Source organism: Tachysurus vachellii, chromosome 15 (genome assembly GCF_030014155.1).
Source record: "Tachysurus vachellii isolate PV-2020 chromosome 15, HZAU_Pvac_v1, whole genome shotgun sequence".
NCBI classification, from domain to species: domain Eukaryota; kingdom Metazoa; phylum Chordata; class Actinopteri; order Siluriformes; family Bagridae; genus Tachysurus; species Tachysurus vachellii.
The window spans coordinates 5,149,299-5,168,108 of record NC_083474.1 but is presented as its reverse complement, the minus strand read 5'-3'; the positions used below and the strand labels follow the sequence as shown (position 1 = coordinate 5,168,108).

At 40.5% G+C, this 18,810-nt stretch overlaps 1 protein-coding gene across 1 annotated transcript in view; it reads right to left on the bottom strand.

Annotated features, from left to right (window-relative positions):
* Positions 1 to 18,107, bottom strand: part of tada2a (transcriptional adaptor 2A) — an 18,606-nt gene extending 499 nt beyond the window's left edge. Inside the window, exons 1-14 of the mRNA XM_060887647.1 lie at positions 17,820 to 18,107; positions 17,144 to 17,250; positions 16,962 to 17,021; positions 15,429 to 15,520; positions 14,363 to 14,520; positions 14,087 to 14,175; positions 11,884 to 11,956; positions 8,561 to 8,624; positions 7,207 to 7,250; positions 4,635 to 4,745; positions 3,286 to 3,357; positions 2,422 to 2,554; positions 1,689 to 1,732; positions 651 to 724 (exon numbers count right to left, since the gene is read on the bottom strand). Coding sequence (XP_060743630.1) covers positions 651 to 724; positions 1,689 to 1,732; positions 2,422 to 2,554; positions 3,286 to 3,357; positions 4,635 to 4,745; positions 7,207 to 7,250; positions 8,561 to 8,624; positions 11,884 to 11,956; positions 14,087 to 14,175; positions 14,363 to 14,520; positions 15,429 to 15,520; positions 16,962 to 17,021; positions 17,144 to 17,250; positions 17,820 to 17,844 — 1,146 coding nt within the window. The 5' untranslated portion in view covers positions 17,845 to 18,107. The remainder of the gene's footprint in view (positions 1 to 650; positions 725 to 1,688; positions 1,733 to 2,421; positions 2,555 to 3,285; positions 3,358 to 4,634; positions 4,746 to 7,206; positions 7,251 to 8,560; positions 8,625 to 11,883; positions 11,957 to 14,086; positions 14,176 to 14,362; positions 14,521 to 15,428; positions 15,521 to 16,961; positions 17,022 to 17,143; positions 17,251 to 17,819) is intronic.
* Positions 18,108 to 18,810: the final 703 nt, after the last annotated feature.

The following is an 18,810-nucleotide window of genomic DNA, read 5'->3' as shown; positions in this document are numbered from 1 at the left end:
AATAGCAAAATAATCAATGTGAAAAACATGAAGCAGCTGATTACATGCCAGTAACAGTGTGCCCTGATAAACAACAGCAGCTTGCATATGATTCGTTTTTAAGCTCTTTTTAAATGAAGCTTATGTTACAGTGGCAAGGAAAAACTCCCTGAGATGATATGAGGAAGAAACCTTGAGACTCAGAAGTGAACCTCATCCTCATTTAGTGACACTGGACAATAAATAATGTAAATAATGTCCTTTCTACAACAGTTTATAGTCGAGTAGAATTAAGCAACCAAGAACTCCTGAGGAACAAATTGTTCAATTCCTTCCTGCCGAAGTCTTCAAAAGTTTGCTGATAAAATCTACTGTCAGAGCTACCAATCAGATTTGAGACTTCAACAATGCTGTGGTAAAAACAAATCTATTTTTCCTGTCACATTCCATTGATGTTCCTTCATTGGCTTTTAGTAATAACAGGATAAATCTTGTTAATGTTGGAAGAAAATAGAAGATCTATCAGTTTAAAAGTGTGAAACATTTCTGAACTTTTAATAAAACTGCATGTCAGTGTTTGCGCCTCTAATGCACTGCACACACACCATTCAATCAAGAAAGAATGAGTTTGCAAACTTTCACACTCAGATATATATATAAAAAATATATACCTCTTTTTCCCGTTCATTGAGCTTTTCTGTACCTGGCAACCCGGTCAAGTTCAGAGGGGGAGCGCTTCGTCTTCCTGTCAATTCCAAAGAAAGCAAGTTGTTACAAGCACTCACACTCACTCATTTTCTACCGCTTATCCGAACTACCTCGGGTCACGGGGAGCCTGTGGCTATCTCAGGCGTCATCGGGCATCAAGGCAGGATACACCCTGGACGGAGTGCCAACCCATCTCAGGGCACACACACACACACTCTCATTCACTCACACAATCACAAACTACGGACAATTATCCAGAGATGCCAATCAACCTAACATGCATGTCTTTGGACCGGGGGAGGAAACCGGAGTACCCGGAGGAAACCCCCGAGGCACGGGGAGAACATGCAAACTCTACACACAAGGCGGAGGCGGGAATCGAACTCCCAACCCTGGAGGTGTGAGGTGAACGTGCTAACCACTAAGCCACCGTGCCCTGTTACAAGCAGATGCAAAATAATTGTGAGACTCTGTATGTTAATAATTGTGAGACTCTGTATGTTAATAATTGTGAGACTCTGTATGTTAATAATTGTGAGACTCTGTATGTTAATCCTTAAAGAATCTAGAGATTTAGAAAAGCACTTTAGGCAATTTATTGTGTGACATAAATTTCAGTTTCTACAGTTAACAGTTGAATTGCTGGGATGCAGGATATGGAACTTAGCAAGGATATTAACATGATGTATAAATACAGCAACAAAACTGAGCATAGACGTGGCCTAGCTGTACACTGAAGATTAAGGAGAAGCAGAAAAAGCGAGTGAGCGAGCGAGTGAGCAAGAGTGAGGAGGAGGAGACAGACGTGAGACACACGTGTCTTTGCTGAGTATATTTACGGCAGAATACATTAACACATCTCAGCCTGTGGCTACGTACTGAGGGAAGGAGGGAAAGAGAGAAGGAGAGGGAGGGAGAGAGAGTGTGAGCGAGAGAGAGAGTGTGAGAGAGAGAGAGAGAGAGAGAGAGAGAGAGAGTGTGTTGAGTGTGTAGCAGCTCACCTGAGGTAGTGATGGTAGTGATGGTGGGAGTAATGCCAGCATCACTGTCAGAGAAAAACACGAGTTAGTAACGCGGGTGCAGTCACACACACACACACACGCGCACACACGCGCACACACGCGCGCACACGCGCACACACGCGCGCACACGCGCGCACACACGCGCGCACACACGCACGCACACGCGCGCACACGCGCGCGCACACGCGCGCACACGCGCGCACACGCGCGCACACGCACGCACACGCACGCACACGCACGCACGCACACGCACGCACACACACGCACTACAGCTGGCTGAGAGCCACTACGCACACAATCTGAATAATCACTGCATAATTTCTTCAGTTATTCAGTTGTACTCTGTTCCTAATAAATCTTTAAGCCAAGTGCAAGCTGTTAGATTCTGCGCTTGATCATTTTTGTCTCAAACCGCATCAATAACATCTTTTAAGTTGAGCAAGATATCGAAGTGTCTGAACGAGTTTGTGGTTTGTCACATGATACACCGGAAACTCCGACCTGTCCTTCATTATATAGATCACAATATTGACCTCAATTTACTATTAAATATCTAGAGAGACACTAACAGGGAAATTCTCACAGCACGTAAGTCTGAGGCTGCTAGTACAATAAGCCTGTTATCATGGACCCCAGCAGACAAAAGTACAGCTGTGTGCATGTATGTACATGGAGGAGAGCTGGAAGGAAAGGGAAAGGATGCAGATCTCACATGGCAGCTTGTTTGTGGAGCCACTGCTGGCAGGCGCGACCGTCATGAATGTACTGAAGAACCTCACACAGCATATTCCTCTTATTCCGCTCATCCTCACGTGCTTGCTTCACCTGCTCGTACACCTTCGCTCCTGAATCAGAGAACACACGTCTCAATGATGAGGACATACGTGCGAGATTCAAATCAATTTTTTTTTGCAGTCTAACTTTTATTCACTGCAGCGGTGCTTTCTGTACTTAAGGAAAAGAGGACAACAACAAAATGTGTATTTATTTGGTAAAAAGGTCTATGGGTAGATGTCTAGTGCATTCAGTAATCCGCTATTCAAAACACATTTTTGTAGAACGCTTCCATGAATTATTCAGGAAAATTCATAATCATAATAAAAGCCAAAACGCTTCGGGTACCATCATGTGGTTAAAATGTGCTGCTGTTTCCTCATGGTACAAAAGGAGGGAAGGAAGAAAAAAAAAAAACAAAAAAAACACGCATCAACAAGCCATCTACATTTATATATTATTAAAAAGAAAAATTAAGTATTATAAATATATAACTGTTTTCTAAACTACTCCAAATGTATATGTTACCTTTGCATAATTACAGACTGTAGAGTTTAAAGTATGAACATAATCTCAAATAATCACTGCTAAAAAACAAAAACAATCTATATAATCAAAACTGAAATAAAGGAAAGTGAATATACGAGTGAGTAAAAATGGGCTGAAGTCATAAATCAGTGTCATGAATCACCACTAGGTCCCTTCCGCCTGCTCTGTGTGAGAGGACAGGACGGCATGTTGATGAGGTCAAAGCACCAGGGCTCTGTGTTACAGTGCGGACTGTCAGGGGAGTTCATCTTACCACAAAAAGACTGGATCCCTTCTCTTCTGTACTCCTGCAGCCTGCGAATCTCCCTCCTCAATTCAAACTCCACTGAGAGAAGGAGAGTATAAAACAAACCCAGAATATAATCGTAATAATAAAGGCAGTAAACCATGCAAATATGACATGAAGTCAAGGTTTACGTTCGCTTGTATTTTTGTGTGTAAATTTAAACACACTCCAGTGGAGTTTCTGAATTTAAAGGATTTTTAGGAATATCAGCTTGTGTAAATGAACATAATAAACAACCAGTGTGGTAAATGAGGGCTGAAAGCTACATCTTGGTGCTCTTCTTCCCTTTCAGTGGCTCATACTATACTCACCCCTCTTATTTCCAGACCATTGGTCTAATTTAACAGTAACAGAATCGTCACAAGACGCAGACATTAAGGAGAAAAAAAATTACAGCTGTATCACAAACTACACATTAGCCACCATGTCAAAAAAGATCCCTGACAGTGTAAAGGACAAGTCGGTTTGTCTGTACACTTCTACGTGTCTGTACTGTAATGAATTGTTAAAGAGGAGTTCCCTTTTTTGCAACTCTTAGCTCCAGCTTGATCCTTAGGGATTCAAACCTACACCGTATGTCTGTAAAGCTGCTTTATGACGACGTTCATTGTTAACAGCATTCAGGATGGCAGTGAAATGAAAATAGCCACACTGAATGACAGCAGGGGGCACAGTGGCTTAGTGGTTAGCATGTTCACCTCACACCTCCAGGGTCGGGGTTCGATTCCCGCCTCCACCTTGTGCGTGTGGAGTTTGCATGTTGTCCCTGTGCCTCGGGGGTTTCCTCCGGGTACTCCGGTTTCCTCCCCCGGTCCAAAGACATGCATGGTAGGTTGATTGGCATCTCTGGAAAATTGTCTGTAGTGTGTGATTGCGTGAGTGAATGAGAGAGTGTGTGTGTGCCCTGCGATGGGTTGGCACTCCGTCCAGGGTGTATCCTGCCTTGATGCCCGATGACGCCTGAGATAGGCACAGGCTCCCCGTGACCCGAGGTAGTTCGGATAAGCGGTAGAAGATGAATGAGTGAGTGAATGAATGAATGAATGAATGAATGAATGAATGAATAACAGCATGAGATAACAGCAAGATGCAGGCTGATCCAGACGCTTTGAAACCCATGAGGTTCGAATGCTCAGCCTGGGTGTTAAGTGTTTACAGTTAAGTGCAGGGTCACATGGGAAATGTCACATCACAACAGCAGCAACAGACAGAAGTAACTGAGGAAGTCAGTGAAAGTTCTGGACATATTTTTTCTGCAATACGCAACACAAATTAGCTGTAAGGCAAAAATACAATGATAATGATTTAATACTCACAAGCATGGGCTTCAATGAACTTATCGTGCTCTAGTGGCCCCATGACCCTGGCAAAGCGCCTCATGGCATCATACAGATCCTGTACCAACTTAGGGTAACGTCTTTCCAGTACTGTGAAGAGAAACACACACCCACACACACTTGTCTTAGTATCCTTATGAGGCCCATCGACTAACAATAACTTATGTAGCTAATTAATGCTTATTAATGTTTAAATCCAATCCTAACCGCAATAAAAAAAATTAAAGACAAAATCTATTTGTCTCTTATGGATTTTTTTTGTTAAATAATAATAATAAAAAAGATGGGGACCAGTCACATTTCCAAATACAGTCAAAACTGTCATATGTCAGCTATTCCTTCCCTTGTGGGGTCTGATGTTTAATTATACCCCACATACCGTTACTGAATGCACACAGAAGAAAGAGACATCAGCATTATTTTGGAAGTCTATCTTTTGCCTGATTGGACCTTATTAAACATTCAATTCTTGAGAATCTGCCTCCGCTAGATTTGCACAACATTTCTCACAAAGCCTTGGCCACTGTATGCTTCACTCTGTGCAAACATACACACGCACAATCTCAGCCAGTCTCCATGACAACTGGCCTGCAGCTCCACGGCAACTATTGGCAGTCTTTTGTCTTGAGAGAGCAGGAGATAAGGAAGGTGGCACAGAGCTGATAAACAAACAGAAAAGCCAACCTTGATAGCTTTAGCGAACACGACAGGGTTTTGAGTAGAATCAGAACGGAAGGAAAAAAATAAATAAATAAAGGACAGCTGGAGAGGATCAAAATTTGAGGAGAAGAATCGCTGTGACAAGAGAGGGGGGTTTCAATTTAGTGAGAGCGCTGGCCTTGCCCTCGCTGAGAGGTCAGATCAATACCAGCTTAAGAAGCTGGCGTCTCTTATCACTAGAGACAGGGTGTTCATTTCATGCTGGACTATTCATAGAAGAGCAATAACAGGCGTTAAATGTTGCTCTGGCACTGGACCAGGTTGACTGATCGAAAAGACTTGCACCCAGAGCTTATATTACGAGGTGCACAGGGTCTATTTGGCATGAAAAGGTAGATCCCGGAGTTTGACTGCTGCTTCTGTCTGCTAACGGTACTGTTAGCATCTAAACATCGCCATGAGCAGAACAGGAAGATCGTACTAACTGCAAATTGTACTTGTATCTGTATTTTCAAATTGCGGATGCAAAAATTGTGACAATTTAAATCGCATTACTCTGCGTGTTCGTTTACATGATCGTACACCGTCTGCCAAATTACAAAAGCAAAGTCTATTTGCAATTGCATTTGTTCTATCGAAATAGCAATAACAGTTAACTTGTTTGTCATTTCAGTTTCTTTGTGTTGTGTATAGAGCATGCCAAAATTCAAATGGAATCACATTTCACACTGCATTTGCATTTCCAATGATTTGCACAGAAAACTGTCAATCGGTGTTGGGGTAAGAGTTCAGTATGAGGTCAGTTTGGATGAGTCACAGCAGTAGGAAGAAGACCAGAAGATCTTAGAAGTAAGAAGTAGATCAGAAGACCACATCAAGTTCCACTCCTGTCCAGTTTGGGTAAGTATGCATCCATGATGGCCTCAGATTAATGGTGTCTCTCTCCCCTCCCTCCAGGACATTTACGAGACCCGTCTCACCCGCAAAGCCCTTTGCATCGCAGGTGATCCCACCCACCCATCACACAGCTTCTTCAGTCTGCTGCCATCAGGGAGGAGACTGCGGAGTGTCCGGGCCAGGACCATCAGATTGAAAGACAGCTTCATTAATCAGGCTGTCAGGAAGCTAAACTCGCTCCCTAACTTGCCCCCCCTCCCCTTTTCTGCCCCAGGCACCACAGATCTATGAACCCACCCCACCCCTCCAGATCCCACATCCCCAGGTCCTTCCACTCCCCCCTCATACTAACATAAGATGACATACACTAGTCACTTTGTGCAGCATTGGTCTGCTCATTTGCACTTTATCTGCCATGTGCCTTGCACTGCTTTATTTAATTTCTATTGTCAATAAAGCAAAACTTTGATCTTGAACTTGAGATTCCTGTTCTTATCTGACAGGATTGGAATCTGATGTGGTCTTCTGCTGTTGTAACCCATCCACCTCACGATTTGATGTTGAGACGCTTTTCTGCTCACCACAGTTGGAAAGAGTGCCAATTTGAGTGAATATTACCTTCCTGTCAGCTCAGGTCAGTCTGGTCATTTTCCTCTAGTCTCTCTCATCAACAAGGTGTTTCTACCAACAGAATTATCGATCACCATTTTGTGTAATCTCTACCGACTAATATCCTGAAATCTCAGGATATTAGCAATTTCTGAAATACTGAATCCAGTCCATTGGCACCATCATCCATGCCACTGTTAAAGTCACTGAGATTTGGATTTTTTGCCCAGTCGGAGGTTTGGTGTGAACAGTAACTGAAGCTCTTGTCCCGAACTGCATGACTGCTACATGAATGAAAGGCTGCAAAAATAACTACTGTTACAAGTACACGTGTTCCTATTAAAGTGGACAGTGAGCAATAATTTGTGTTTTAAAAAGTGCTTACTCTGAAACTTTCGCAAGTTTATGAGCCCATGGTCCCGAATGATCCTGAAAGAGACAACAGAAGATTTTTACACCATTAACACACACTGCACAGTCTATAACAACTACTAATATAGAGCTGTGAAAGGCATTAGAGCATTTTAATGAGAGCTGTAAAATATATAATATTCTAGCTAGTGTATTCTAACAGTTAGAGCGTATGTTGGGAAATGGCCCAGTCTGTCCAGCGTATGGAGCACATCAGTGAGCTGATGATCGAGGTTCTATTCCTGTGACTTCACCATAAAGCAGAAACGTGATCCGAGCTCAGCACTCCTACTGCGGTGCTCTGTGTGAGTGTCCGGTTTAGGATCTCTTATTAAGACCATCATTACCATAAACCAGATTCAGACTGGTTCTCAGAAACACAATCCTTTCAACAAAGGTTTCAAAGGCACAAAGGGAGGGTCAGAGAACAGCGCTGGCTTTAGCTCATGCTACTAAAAGGCCCCCCTTGGCTATCTGATATGGCTTCAGATAGCCATGGCTCATTAAAAGCTATTTTCTACCAGATCCCTGTATAGACACATGCTTGATTAGCGCCCCCACTGGTTTAATCTAGATCATTTCTACATTCTTCATACATGTACATTTTATGACTAAAGGTTTGATGACTCTTGACCATCACACACACATGTGGTTCTTCCTCAAACTGTGATCATAAAGTTTCAGTTTTCTAAATCTTTTCAGAATGACAATGTCCATGAACACAAAGGGAGGTGGAAGAACACGTGGTATGCCGAGGAAGGAGTATATTTCATTTACATATCTGGCATTTAGCAGGCATTTAGCTTATCCAGAGTTACTTACATTTTTATTTCAATTTATACATCAGGGTTAAGGGCCTTGCTCAGGGGCCCGGCAGTGGCACCTTGGTGGACCTAGGATTCGAACTCATGACCTTCGGATCGGTAGAGGAACTCGCGTGTCCAGCACACTGACCCAGACCTCCTCACAAAACATCAGTGTCTGATCTCACTAATGCTATGGTGTCTGAATGAGCACAAATCCCCGCAGCCACAATCCAACAGCTAGTAGAAAGCCTTCCCAGTAGAATGGAGCTTATTATAACAACAAAGAGGAACTACATGTGGAATCTGACGTGCACATGGGGGCGATGCTCAGGTATCAACAAACTTTTTTTTTGACCACCAGCACCAGCACCATCCGGTGCACCTCACCTCAATGGCACCTTATTTAATGTGGCGAATTTAATCGATATCCTTCATGTGCTGTATTTGTGATGGAGGGAAAACACAGCACCTGAATCTAACACACTAGTTGTTTTTTAGGTCAGCATCCGAGTTTAAACTTACTTTTTCCTTCGCTGTCTCTCTTTTAATCTTGAATGATAGATGTCCACAACTGCGATTTTAAGAGCTAGAAAATGAAATATAACTGTTAATTTGCCACAAAAAGTGATGCAATGTGTGAATATTCTTGAACAAGTGTTAGTATGGCAACAGAATTGGCCAAAAAATAATTTTCAAATGACTAAATGATTTCTGATGGGTAAAATTATTTCATAATTACTGGCACCAGAAGAAACGAGTCTCGTGTGCAGTTTACTGCCAAACGGTTGATTTTTGGTTCATAACTCAATCACACTGTCGCCTTTAATACCAATGAATTTACACATAATTTTCTCAATCTTGAAAGGTCTTATTGTTTGTATCCTGTATTATAAAGTGCTGAAGATGAGCAACAAAAGGAAAACAGAATTTTAGAACATGGAACTGAAACAACAATGTTTTTATCCAGTTAATTAGAGATTTATTAATACACATGCAACCATCAAGGACCTTTAGATAACCACAAGTCGCTGAGATCCAGTTTAATTCACTGATTTGGGGAATGTTTTTAATCCTTATAGCAAAGTCCATGTCTAATTTCAGTTAATATTGTTTTCTTGAGAGTTGCAGTTGTACCAGATGGCAGAGATTTAACCAGGTAGACTATACAATTGAGGAAGTCTACGTTCTCCTTGCTGAACCAACAAAATGATAATAACTTAAAAGAAATATCCGAGAGCTTATGAACTGCAGTTTGTGTTTGTTTTTTCTCCCTTAACAAGATATTTAATAATAATAAATGGATACAAATGAATCAGTTAATCTGAATAAATCAGGAATCTCCTGGAACCGCTCAGGGTATAGACACATCCTTTTGAATGACTGATTGGTTGTCCAATAAAAAGAAAACAGGAGCATTTAATATTTTAATAAATCTGGTCTATTATAAACCTTCACTTTGTCACTATGTTAAGATATTTGAGTCTATGTTGTGTAGGGATTATGTTCGTGACCCATCACATTAGAGATGCTCTAACATCTGTATGTTAAAATGCAATAAAAATGTAATGTAAATGTAAACGTTAACATTTCCGACACAGCGCAGGAATGTCAGAGACAAATTATATCATTTCTGCTTCTATGGCAATTCGGCTCTGTTTCAGAGATGTTAGTGTATCTCTAAATGCCATAGCGGCAGAATATATAGTCTCTCACAGAAGTGAGTACACCCCTTACGTTTTTGTAAATATTTTATTATATCTTTTCATGTTACAACACTGAAGAAATGACACTGTGCTACAAATAGAAATAAAAATATATTTATAATAAATATATATAAATATATAAAATAACTCAACACACAGCCATTAATGTCTAAACTGCTGGCCACAAAAGTAAGTAAAAGTGTAAATGTCCAAATTGAGCCCAATTAGCCATTTTCTCTCCCCGGTGTCATGTGACTTGTTAGTGTTACAAGGTCTCAGGTGTGAATGGGGAGCAGAGGTGTTAAATTTGGTGTTATCGCTCTCACGCTCTCATACTAGTCACTGGAAGTTCAAGACCATACAGCAGTTTAACAGGACAGGTTCCTCTCAGAATAGGCCTTCGCCATGGTCCACCAAAGAAGTTGAGTGCACGTGGTCAGCGTCATATCCAGAGGTTGTGTTTGGGAAATAGACGTATGAATGCTGCCAGCATTGCTGCAGAGGTTGAAGGGATGGGGGTCGGCCTCTCAGTGCTCAGACCATATACATCGCACACTGCACCAAATTGGTCTGTATGGCTGTCATCCCAGAAGGAAGCCTCTTCTAAAGATGATGCACAAGAAAGCCAGCAAACAGTTTGCTGAAGACAAGCAGACTAAGGACCTGGATTACTGAAACTTGTCCTAAGGTCTGATGAGACCAAGATAAACTTATTTGGTTTGGATGGTGTCAAGGTGAGGAGTACAATGACATGCGTCTTGCCTACAGTCAAGCATGGTGGTGGGAGTGTCATGGTCTGGGGCTGCATGAGTTCTGTTGGCACTTGGGGAGCTACAGTTCATTGAGGTAACCATTAATGCCAACATGTACTGTGACATACTGAAGCAGAGCATGATCCCCTCCCTTCAGAGACTGCACCACAAGGCAGTATTCCAACATGATAATGACCCCAAACACACCTACAAGATGACCACTGCCTTGCTAAAGAAGCTGAGGGTAAAGGAGATGAACTGGCCAAGCAAGTCTCCAGACCTAAACCATATTGAGTATCTGTGGGTCATCCTCAGACTGAAGGTGGAGGAGCTCAAGTTCACCAGCTCCGTGATGTCTTCATGGAGGAGTGGAAGAGAACTCATCCACTCCTCCATGAAGTGCCAACCTGTGGAGTGCCAACCTGTGGAGTGCCAACCTGTGGAGTGCCAACCTGTGGAGTGCCAACCTGTGGAGTGCCAACCTGTGGAGTGCCAACCTGTGACGCTCTGGTGAATTCCGTGCCCAAGAGGGTTAAGGCAATGCTGGAAAATAATGGTGGCCACACAAAATAGACACTCTGGGCCCAATTTGAACAATTTCAGGGGTATACTTACTTTTGTGGCCAGTGGTTTAGACATTAATGGCTGTGTGTTGAGTTATTTTGAGGGGACAGCAAATTTACACTGTTATACAAGCTGTACACTAACTACTTTATATTGTAGCACAGTGTCATTTCTTCAGTGTTGTCACATGAAAAGATAGAATACAATATTTACAAAAATGTGAGTTGTACTCACTTCTGTGAGAGACTTGTATATATATATATATATATATATATATATATATAAAATGTCGTTTCTGCACTGTATCTGAGGTGTTATCTCGAATATGATTGGTCACAAAAATAATCCCTACACGATCTAATCTGTATCATCTTATTAACTCACTATTATTAAATACTGTATACAATACATTTCTCTCCCTTTTCACCTTTCGCTCATTTTCTCCTCTGCTAAAGAAACTCTGATCTTCATCAACAATGGACTCGTGAAGAGTTCTATCAAAACATAAAAACGGTCACTGATCCTCCAAGTAACAACACACAGTGTTGAAAACTTTTGAACTGGGTCATTTGTGTAGATTCTGTTATTATCTACATCTATTATGTGAAACTGCTTATTCAGAGCTGAAAAACAAACTGCTGTATATAAGATTCTTATTTCTTTTAAAATATTAACATTTTGCAGATTTAGCAAGTGGGATGTAAACTTGTAACCTAAACTGTATGTTCCAGTGAAACAGGAAATATTTATAAACTTGCAGTATGTGTCTTATTAATCCTGTATTAATGACAGGGGCTTTGTTTAGAATCTGGCTGTATACACTTACCGTGAAGAATATCAGAGTCGTCATCAACAAAATCAATATCTTTCAGATCCCATTCTGCGTAATTATCAAATTCCTAAAATAAAAAAATTGAAAAAACAAAAAAAACAAAAAACAAAACAAAACAAAACAAAAACGAGTCAGCGGCTGCATCAATCGCACACTTTTCTTTCTATTACTTAATAAATATGTGATGGAAAATTATAACGTACATTACTATAAAGAAGTTACAGCATATTCATCTTTTACTGGTATTATGAAACGCTGACACACTGAGTGTAGAAATTAAATTCGTTAAATTGTAGCTATGCTTGGTGATGTGTCACGTCACATGAAGACATCAGTACTCATAAAAATTAAACTTAAGTGATCATTTCTGTGCCACTATTCATACGTTTGGATGAAATGATCTGTCATTAGAAACAGACCTGAATATTATTGTCATTAATAAAATAAAATAAATCACAATTTAGATTTCCAAAAGTTTGTCTTTAGTGTTAGAGATATTTTGTATGTTGTTAAAGAAAGTTACCAAACACTTTTCTGATTAAAAGATAAACTGAATGGAACAGTCGGATAACATCCATGGTGCAGGACTGCAGACTGTGAGAAGTTCCCAGTGATGACAGAAAAACAACTAGCCAGATAATTTCCTATTAAACTACATGACACTGCCTGAGAGAACTGAAGCATGTACGGAAAAGCTTGCTGATTGTAAGCTGATTGTCTGGTCAGCTGCATGCAGTTCACTTATAAAGATAAACTGCTGAGATCACTGCTTCGTCCAGATGTAAATTACACGACTGATCACGATCAAGACTTGATTTACTTTAAGGGATTTGTAATGCACTGTTGGCTCGGACTCTGCTCTTCAATGCCAATGCACGTCTGAGGTGATCTGGGTGTGAAATTTCATCTTCCATCACTTGATGAAAAGTTCCTGCTTTTGTTTTCACCCTATACACTGAGCCCTAATAATCTAACTTCATCATGCTTTTTTGTTTAGAACACATCAGTGACGGAGGCCCAAATAAAACGATTTTTAAATATAAAACAGACAAATATACATTACATTTATGGCATTTGGGAGACGCCGTTATCCAGAGCAAACGTTTTTTTAATCTCAACGTATACAGCTAAGCAACTGAGGCTTAAATAACAACTGGTTCATTCTCACCAAACTTTAGAGGCAATATAAGAAACATCAAGTGTCATTAAAAACACAACAGATATCAATATGTAGTCATTTTACCCCCCACAGGTAAACCAACGTTCAGAAACCAGGATTTTTACCCGGGGACACATCCAGTAGCTGACAGTGAAATTCACCATTTTGCAGTGAGAAGGACTTCAAGGCTGCAAAATTCAGTCCAATGTCAGACTGAGATATAAAGAAAAACCTAAAAGCTACATCATGTGACTTACAGGCCTCTGAAAGTACATTATATGTATATGATCATGACAGCACACATTTAATAATAAAAAAAGACTAAATATTTATGGCTTTCGTAGAAGGGTGGCTAGAGAAAAGTCCCTACTCTTCAGAAAGACTACAGAACATGACATGTTTACAATATTGCACCCGAACAAACCAGAAATGAGGTTAAGAGAAGCGTGCGGTTAGAGGGCTGATGATTTATCAGCCATTCTGCCTTGGGAAACAAGCAGACACATAAACATAGATGAGCTTCACTTAAGACCAGAATATAATTGAGTCAAATGTGAGGCCATCATCTTAAGCTGGGCTGAAAACGGCTCACAAAACAGGGAAATATTCCCCAAACACATCAGCAAATCAAGAGAAAAACGATATTCAAGGTGTTAGAATGACCAAGTCACAGTCCAGTGACCAAGTCACAGAACAACGTCAGAGACTGATAAACTCCTACATGTTATAGAATTATTGGTTATCATCACCTGGTTTCTGAATGTTGCTTCACATTTTGTAAAAAAAAAAAAAAAAATGACTGGAACACATGCTGAAATCTGTTGTGTTTTAACTGTCGTCATCACTCGAGGTTATTGAGTTGCTTACAGATGTTGGTGATGACCAAACGACTACACAAATAAATAATAAATAAAAGTGTCGACCTGAAGACACCTGAAGGACCCCCCCCCACCCCACCACCACCACCACCATGAATGCATATTTCTTTCATTTGCCAAAAAAATGTATTCCAGAATAAAGAAAACACAGAGCACTGACCTCCATGAAATCTGCACGAGCTGGCATGTAACCAGCCATGTCCCTGGAAAGCTGAGAGTCAAATGAAGGTCTTGGAGGATCATCACAGGCTGATGGGGAAAAAAAATCTGATTAAGATACTAGGACATCAACAACACCAACATCTTCAGATCTTATGAATGCACTGAAGGTGTTTTGGATGTGTCTTTGTTCCATCTTTGCAATACTCTGTAGTATGTGTCTTTATTGCACTGGTAATCACCTATTTCACAGACAATTCTGCAGACGGTCTCTTACGTTTAAACGGGATGGCAGTATCGGGTGAGCGAGCCTCCTCCACTTGCCTCCGACTGAGCAGAGTGGAAGAGAAAAGCGGGTTGTTGATAAAGTTCTTCATGTAGTGCCCTTCACATTCCTCCTTGGTCTTGCTGCGCATTTGGTAAGCCACATCCTGCCTGTTTAGACATCAGAATTAGGTGAAATACAGAGAGGTCCATACGGTATCAGTAATCTTATACTGTAATATGTTTAAGATCTCAGCAGTTTGGATGGAAGTCACCTTGCCATTTATCCTAACAGTACAAACTGGGCAGGCAAAGAATATTTCATTTAGAAAAGATTGGGCAGAGTAAATGTGATACATTAAATAAAATGAGTATTAGACGAGTTTATTAGACAAGGTGATAAATAATAAACTAAAATAAACTAATAAAATAAAAAAAAAATAAAAAGAATAAGACATCTTTAAACCCTTTAATGTGATGTATAAACCCAGCCTGTGATGCATTCCTTATGTTTGAATACCGGACAGATGCAAAAAGCCTTTCACTGCGTGTCGTACTCTGTATGTATGTGTATGTGACAAATAAAATTTGATTTGATTTGATAATGAGTCTTCACTGGGTGGAGTTTAAATCAAGATTTGTGTGACTGCAATTTTGTCAAGTAGTTTTTATATATTTGTTTACACTGTACTTATTATATATTACATATTCAGAGTGTTATGCTAAAGTCAGATAAGTGAATTAATCTTCGTTATATACCAGAATCTTCTAAACTACAAGTTTAACTGTACCAGTAACTGACATTACTGCAGTAGGATCACAGAAAGCAAGGAGTAAGATCTCTTTTCATGTACATTGTTAAAAAACACTGTGCTAATAAAACTGAATTAAACTGAAAGTGTCGTAAAGCACAACATATCTGTTAGATATTCTACATGAATAATAACCTATTCTACATAATAATATTAATAATAACCACAATAATAATTATTATGCCACAATATTTGAACACAACACTCTATATAACATTATAACCAGTCGTTAGTAATTATAAGCATGACTTGGGTAATTATACCAACCAATTCCCAAAGCCACAGTCCATGACTGCTTCTAGAAGAGCCATCTCCTCTTGGGCAGTCCAGCCAGGCTCCAGTACAGGAAAATCTGACGTCTAGGAAAAACAGAAACAAGTCAGGTTTACAGGAGATTATAGAATTTGTTATATACAAACTGATCCATACGACGCTAAACACCCGAGCGCTCTCACACAAACCAATCATACTGTTACTACACTTGAGGCACTAAACTACAATCATACTTGGGGCAGTGGTGGCTCAAGTGGGCTCTGGGTTGTTGACTGGAGGATCAAGCCCTAGCACTGCCAATCTGCCACTGTTGGGCCCTTGTGCAATGCCCTCAACCCTCCTTGCTCCAGGGGCGCTGTATCATAGCTGCCCCTGCGCTCCGGCGCCTCAGTTGGGATCTCCTGAGGCATCTAGAGATCTAACAGCTCCAGTCAGACTCTGCGATACTTAAGAGGAGATATTAACTCCATGTGGCCTTTTACATCAATACAACATTTGTTTGACTGTATTTTTATAATCACACCCTCCAGTGTCACCCATAAGAGGATGGGTTTCCCTTTTAGTCTGGTTCCTTCCTTTACCGTCTAAGGGGGTTTTTCCTTGCCACTGCTGACTGAGTCACCTCAGACTTGCTCATTGGGGATAAATACAAACACATTGTGAACTAAATCTATCCAATATTAATCATGAATTTTGCATTCTACTAATCTTTATTATTCTTTATATTAACCTTTTGTTCTAGGTTTATGTTCTGTAAAGCTGCTTTGAGACAATGTCAATTGTAAAAAGCGCTATACAAATAAACTTGAATTGAATTGAATGTGAAGAAAAGAATTCCACTGTGCTGTAATGTATATGTGGCAATAATAAAGGTTTCCATGCCCTCATTCCCTCCTTCCTTACAATGAAAAACAGTTCCAAGAAATAATTAGTAAAAAAGTTAATTGATTAGTTTAATAAATTTGCCTAAATGTATAGCAGCAAAACTTAAGTATAATATACAGAGCATTGAACTACATTTTATTATTATTGTAGTGTACTCAAGTTACTTGCTGAATTGCTTCTCTCACTCTAATTAAAGAATTATAAAATGATATTGAAGTGCAATGAGCTGCTGGTGTAATGAGTAATGTGGCACAAGTGCGCACATTGTGCCATGTATAATCTCTAAAGAAATTGTCCATCTATCCATTTTGTGTACTGATTATGTGTACCTACACAGGCCATGGGGAGCCTGAAGCCTATCCCATGGGACTAAGAGCAAACGGATGGCCACCCTGGATGGGGTTTAATCCATCACAGGGCACAATCACACACATCCACACACTACAGACAAATCAGAGATGCCATCAGGTTATATATGTCTTTAAACTAGTGAGAAAACCTGAGGGAATTGAACCACCAACCCCAGAAATGAAAGCGCTCAAAAGAATAGAGAACACAGATAAATAAATCTTCAGGCTATACATGTATATGTTCCTTACATTTTTCTCACAAATCATTATATCAACAGGTCTTTTTTCTTACCATGATCTCATATTTGTGGTCACTCTGGTGCTTTTTATACTCATAGCCCCTAGTGAAACACTAACAAAACACACACAGACACACACACACGTGCGTAAGTTAAGCTACAATCATATGGGTGAGAAAAGAACAAGGCAGTACAAATACAAGAACACAAGGTTGTGTGTAAATTGCCGGGTCACCTGGAGGCAGAGGACAAAAGGTGAAGGTCCACATTCAGCACATTTTACATAGGGCTCCACCAAGTATGAGGAACAACCCAGACATGGAGGCTTGTCAAAAGGATCATCTAAAGGACAAAAAGATAAGATTATGCAAAAATAATTGTTTACAGATTTCCTTTCCTTGTGCTCAAGAAAGCAAAACTCAAATATAGGTTTGACTTTAGATAATTTATTGTTATGCACACAGTCTGTCAGTGCATCTGTCTGTCTGTCTGTCTGTCTGCCAATGCAAAAGACCCCCCACAGGACCAGATATGAGGAGTGTTGTGCCATTGTGAGCCCAGCAGGACACCAGTCCACCATGTAGATACGGTGTGTGTGTGTTAATAGTGATGTGGTTTAGTTATTATTCCCAACACCACTCTTGCACCTGATACACTTGGTGGTCAAATGGTGAACCCTTTCACCACAGAGGGAGGCTACTAGAATGAGGCTTTACCTTAAGCATCTATGCAGTTTGTGAAACATTTACAAAAACAAGTCAACACGAGACTTTTATCTGAACAGAGGCATAAATAACTACGTGAGTTGTTTAATTAAAACTCTGCATCCTTAGCATCCGGTGCTAACTGTTAGCTATGTTGCTATTGCACGTTTGAGATGAATTACTAGCGATTCATTTATATGTACTTACTTCCAAAAGATGTTAGACGATCCATGTTTTGCTGCCAGTGGAAATACTTGAGATACGGATGTTAATTCAGTGAGTAAGGTCTTTGTTTTGGTTTGTTTATAGTCACTGCATTAGCTAGCAGCTAGCGCTAGTCTAAAGGAGCTCGTGCTACATCTGCAGTGCATTTAAAGACGAATTGTACATTCTACATTTATTTATTAAGTCCAACAGCATTAACCGCATGTACAGATGGAACCTACTGACAACCACGTTACCAACCAGCAAAGGAAGCGCTGTAATGTAAAAAAAAACAAAAACAGTAAAACTGATGCAGGAAGATAACAGCGCCCCTGGTGACCCCTGATACAACTACAGGAGGAGAGAGAGAGAGAGAGAGAGAGAGAGAGAGAGAGAGAGAGACAGACAGACAGACAGACAGAGAGCGAGGGGGGAGAGAGAGAGAGGGGTGGGGAGGGAGAAAGAGGGGGGAAGGGGGGAGGGAGAAAGAGAGAGGGGGAGTGAGAGAGAGAGCGAGAGAGAAAAAGAGAGTGAGAAAGAGAGAGGGAGAGAGAGAGAGAGAATGAAAGACAGAGAAGGGGAGAGAGGGGGAGCAAAAGAGAGAAAGAGAGGATGATAGGGGGAGTGAGAGAGAGAGCGAGAGAGAAAAAGAGAGTGAGAGAGAGAGAGAGAGAGAATGAAAGAGAGAGAAGGGGAGAGAGGGGGAGCAAGAGAGAGCGAAAGAGAGGGAGATGGGGGAGGGAGAGAGAGAGAGAGAGAGAGAGAGAGAGAGTCATCTATAGTACAAATCAAAGTGACTTCATAAATAAATAAATAAATAAATAAATGTAATTATATAAACTGGGTTAAAACATGACTGATGATTAGTTCATTACTGGTGCAGAATAATTCTCCTTCTACAACAGAGCACAGTGCATTCAGAGAGCAACACCACACTGCTTCAAGCATATTCAAGTCATTTATGCTTTTGTAGAGTTTAAAATCAATCCAAATT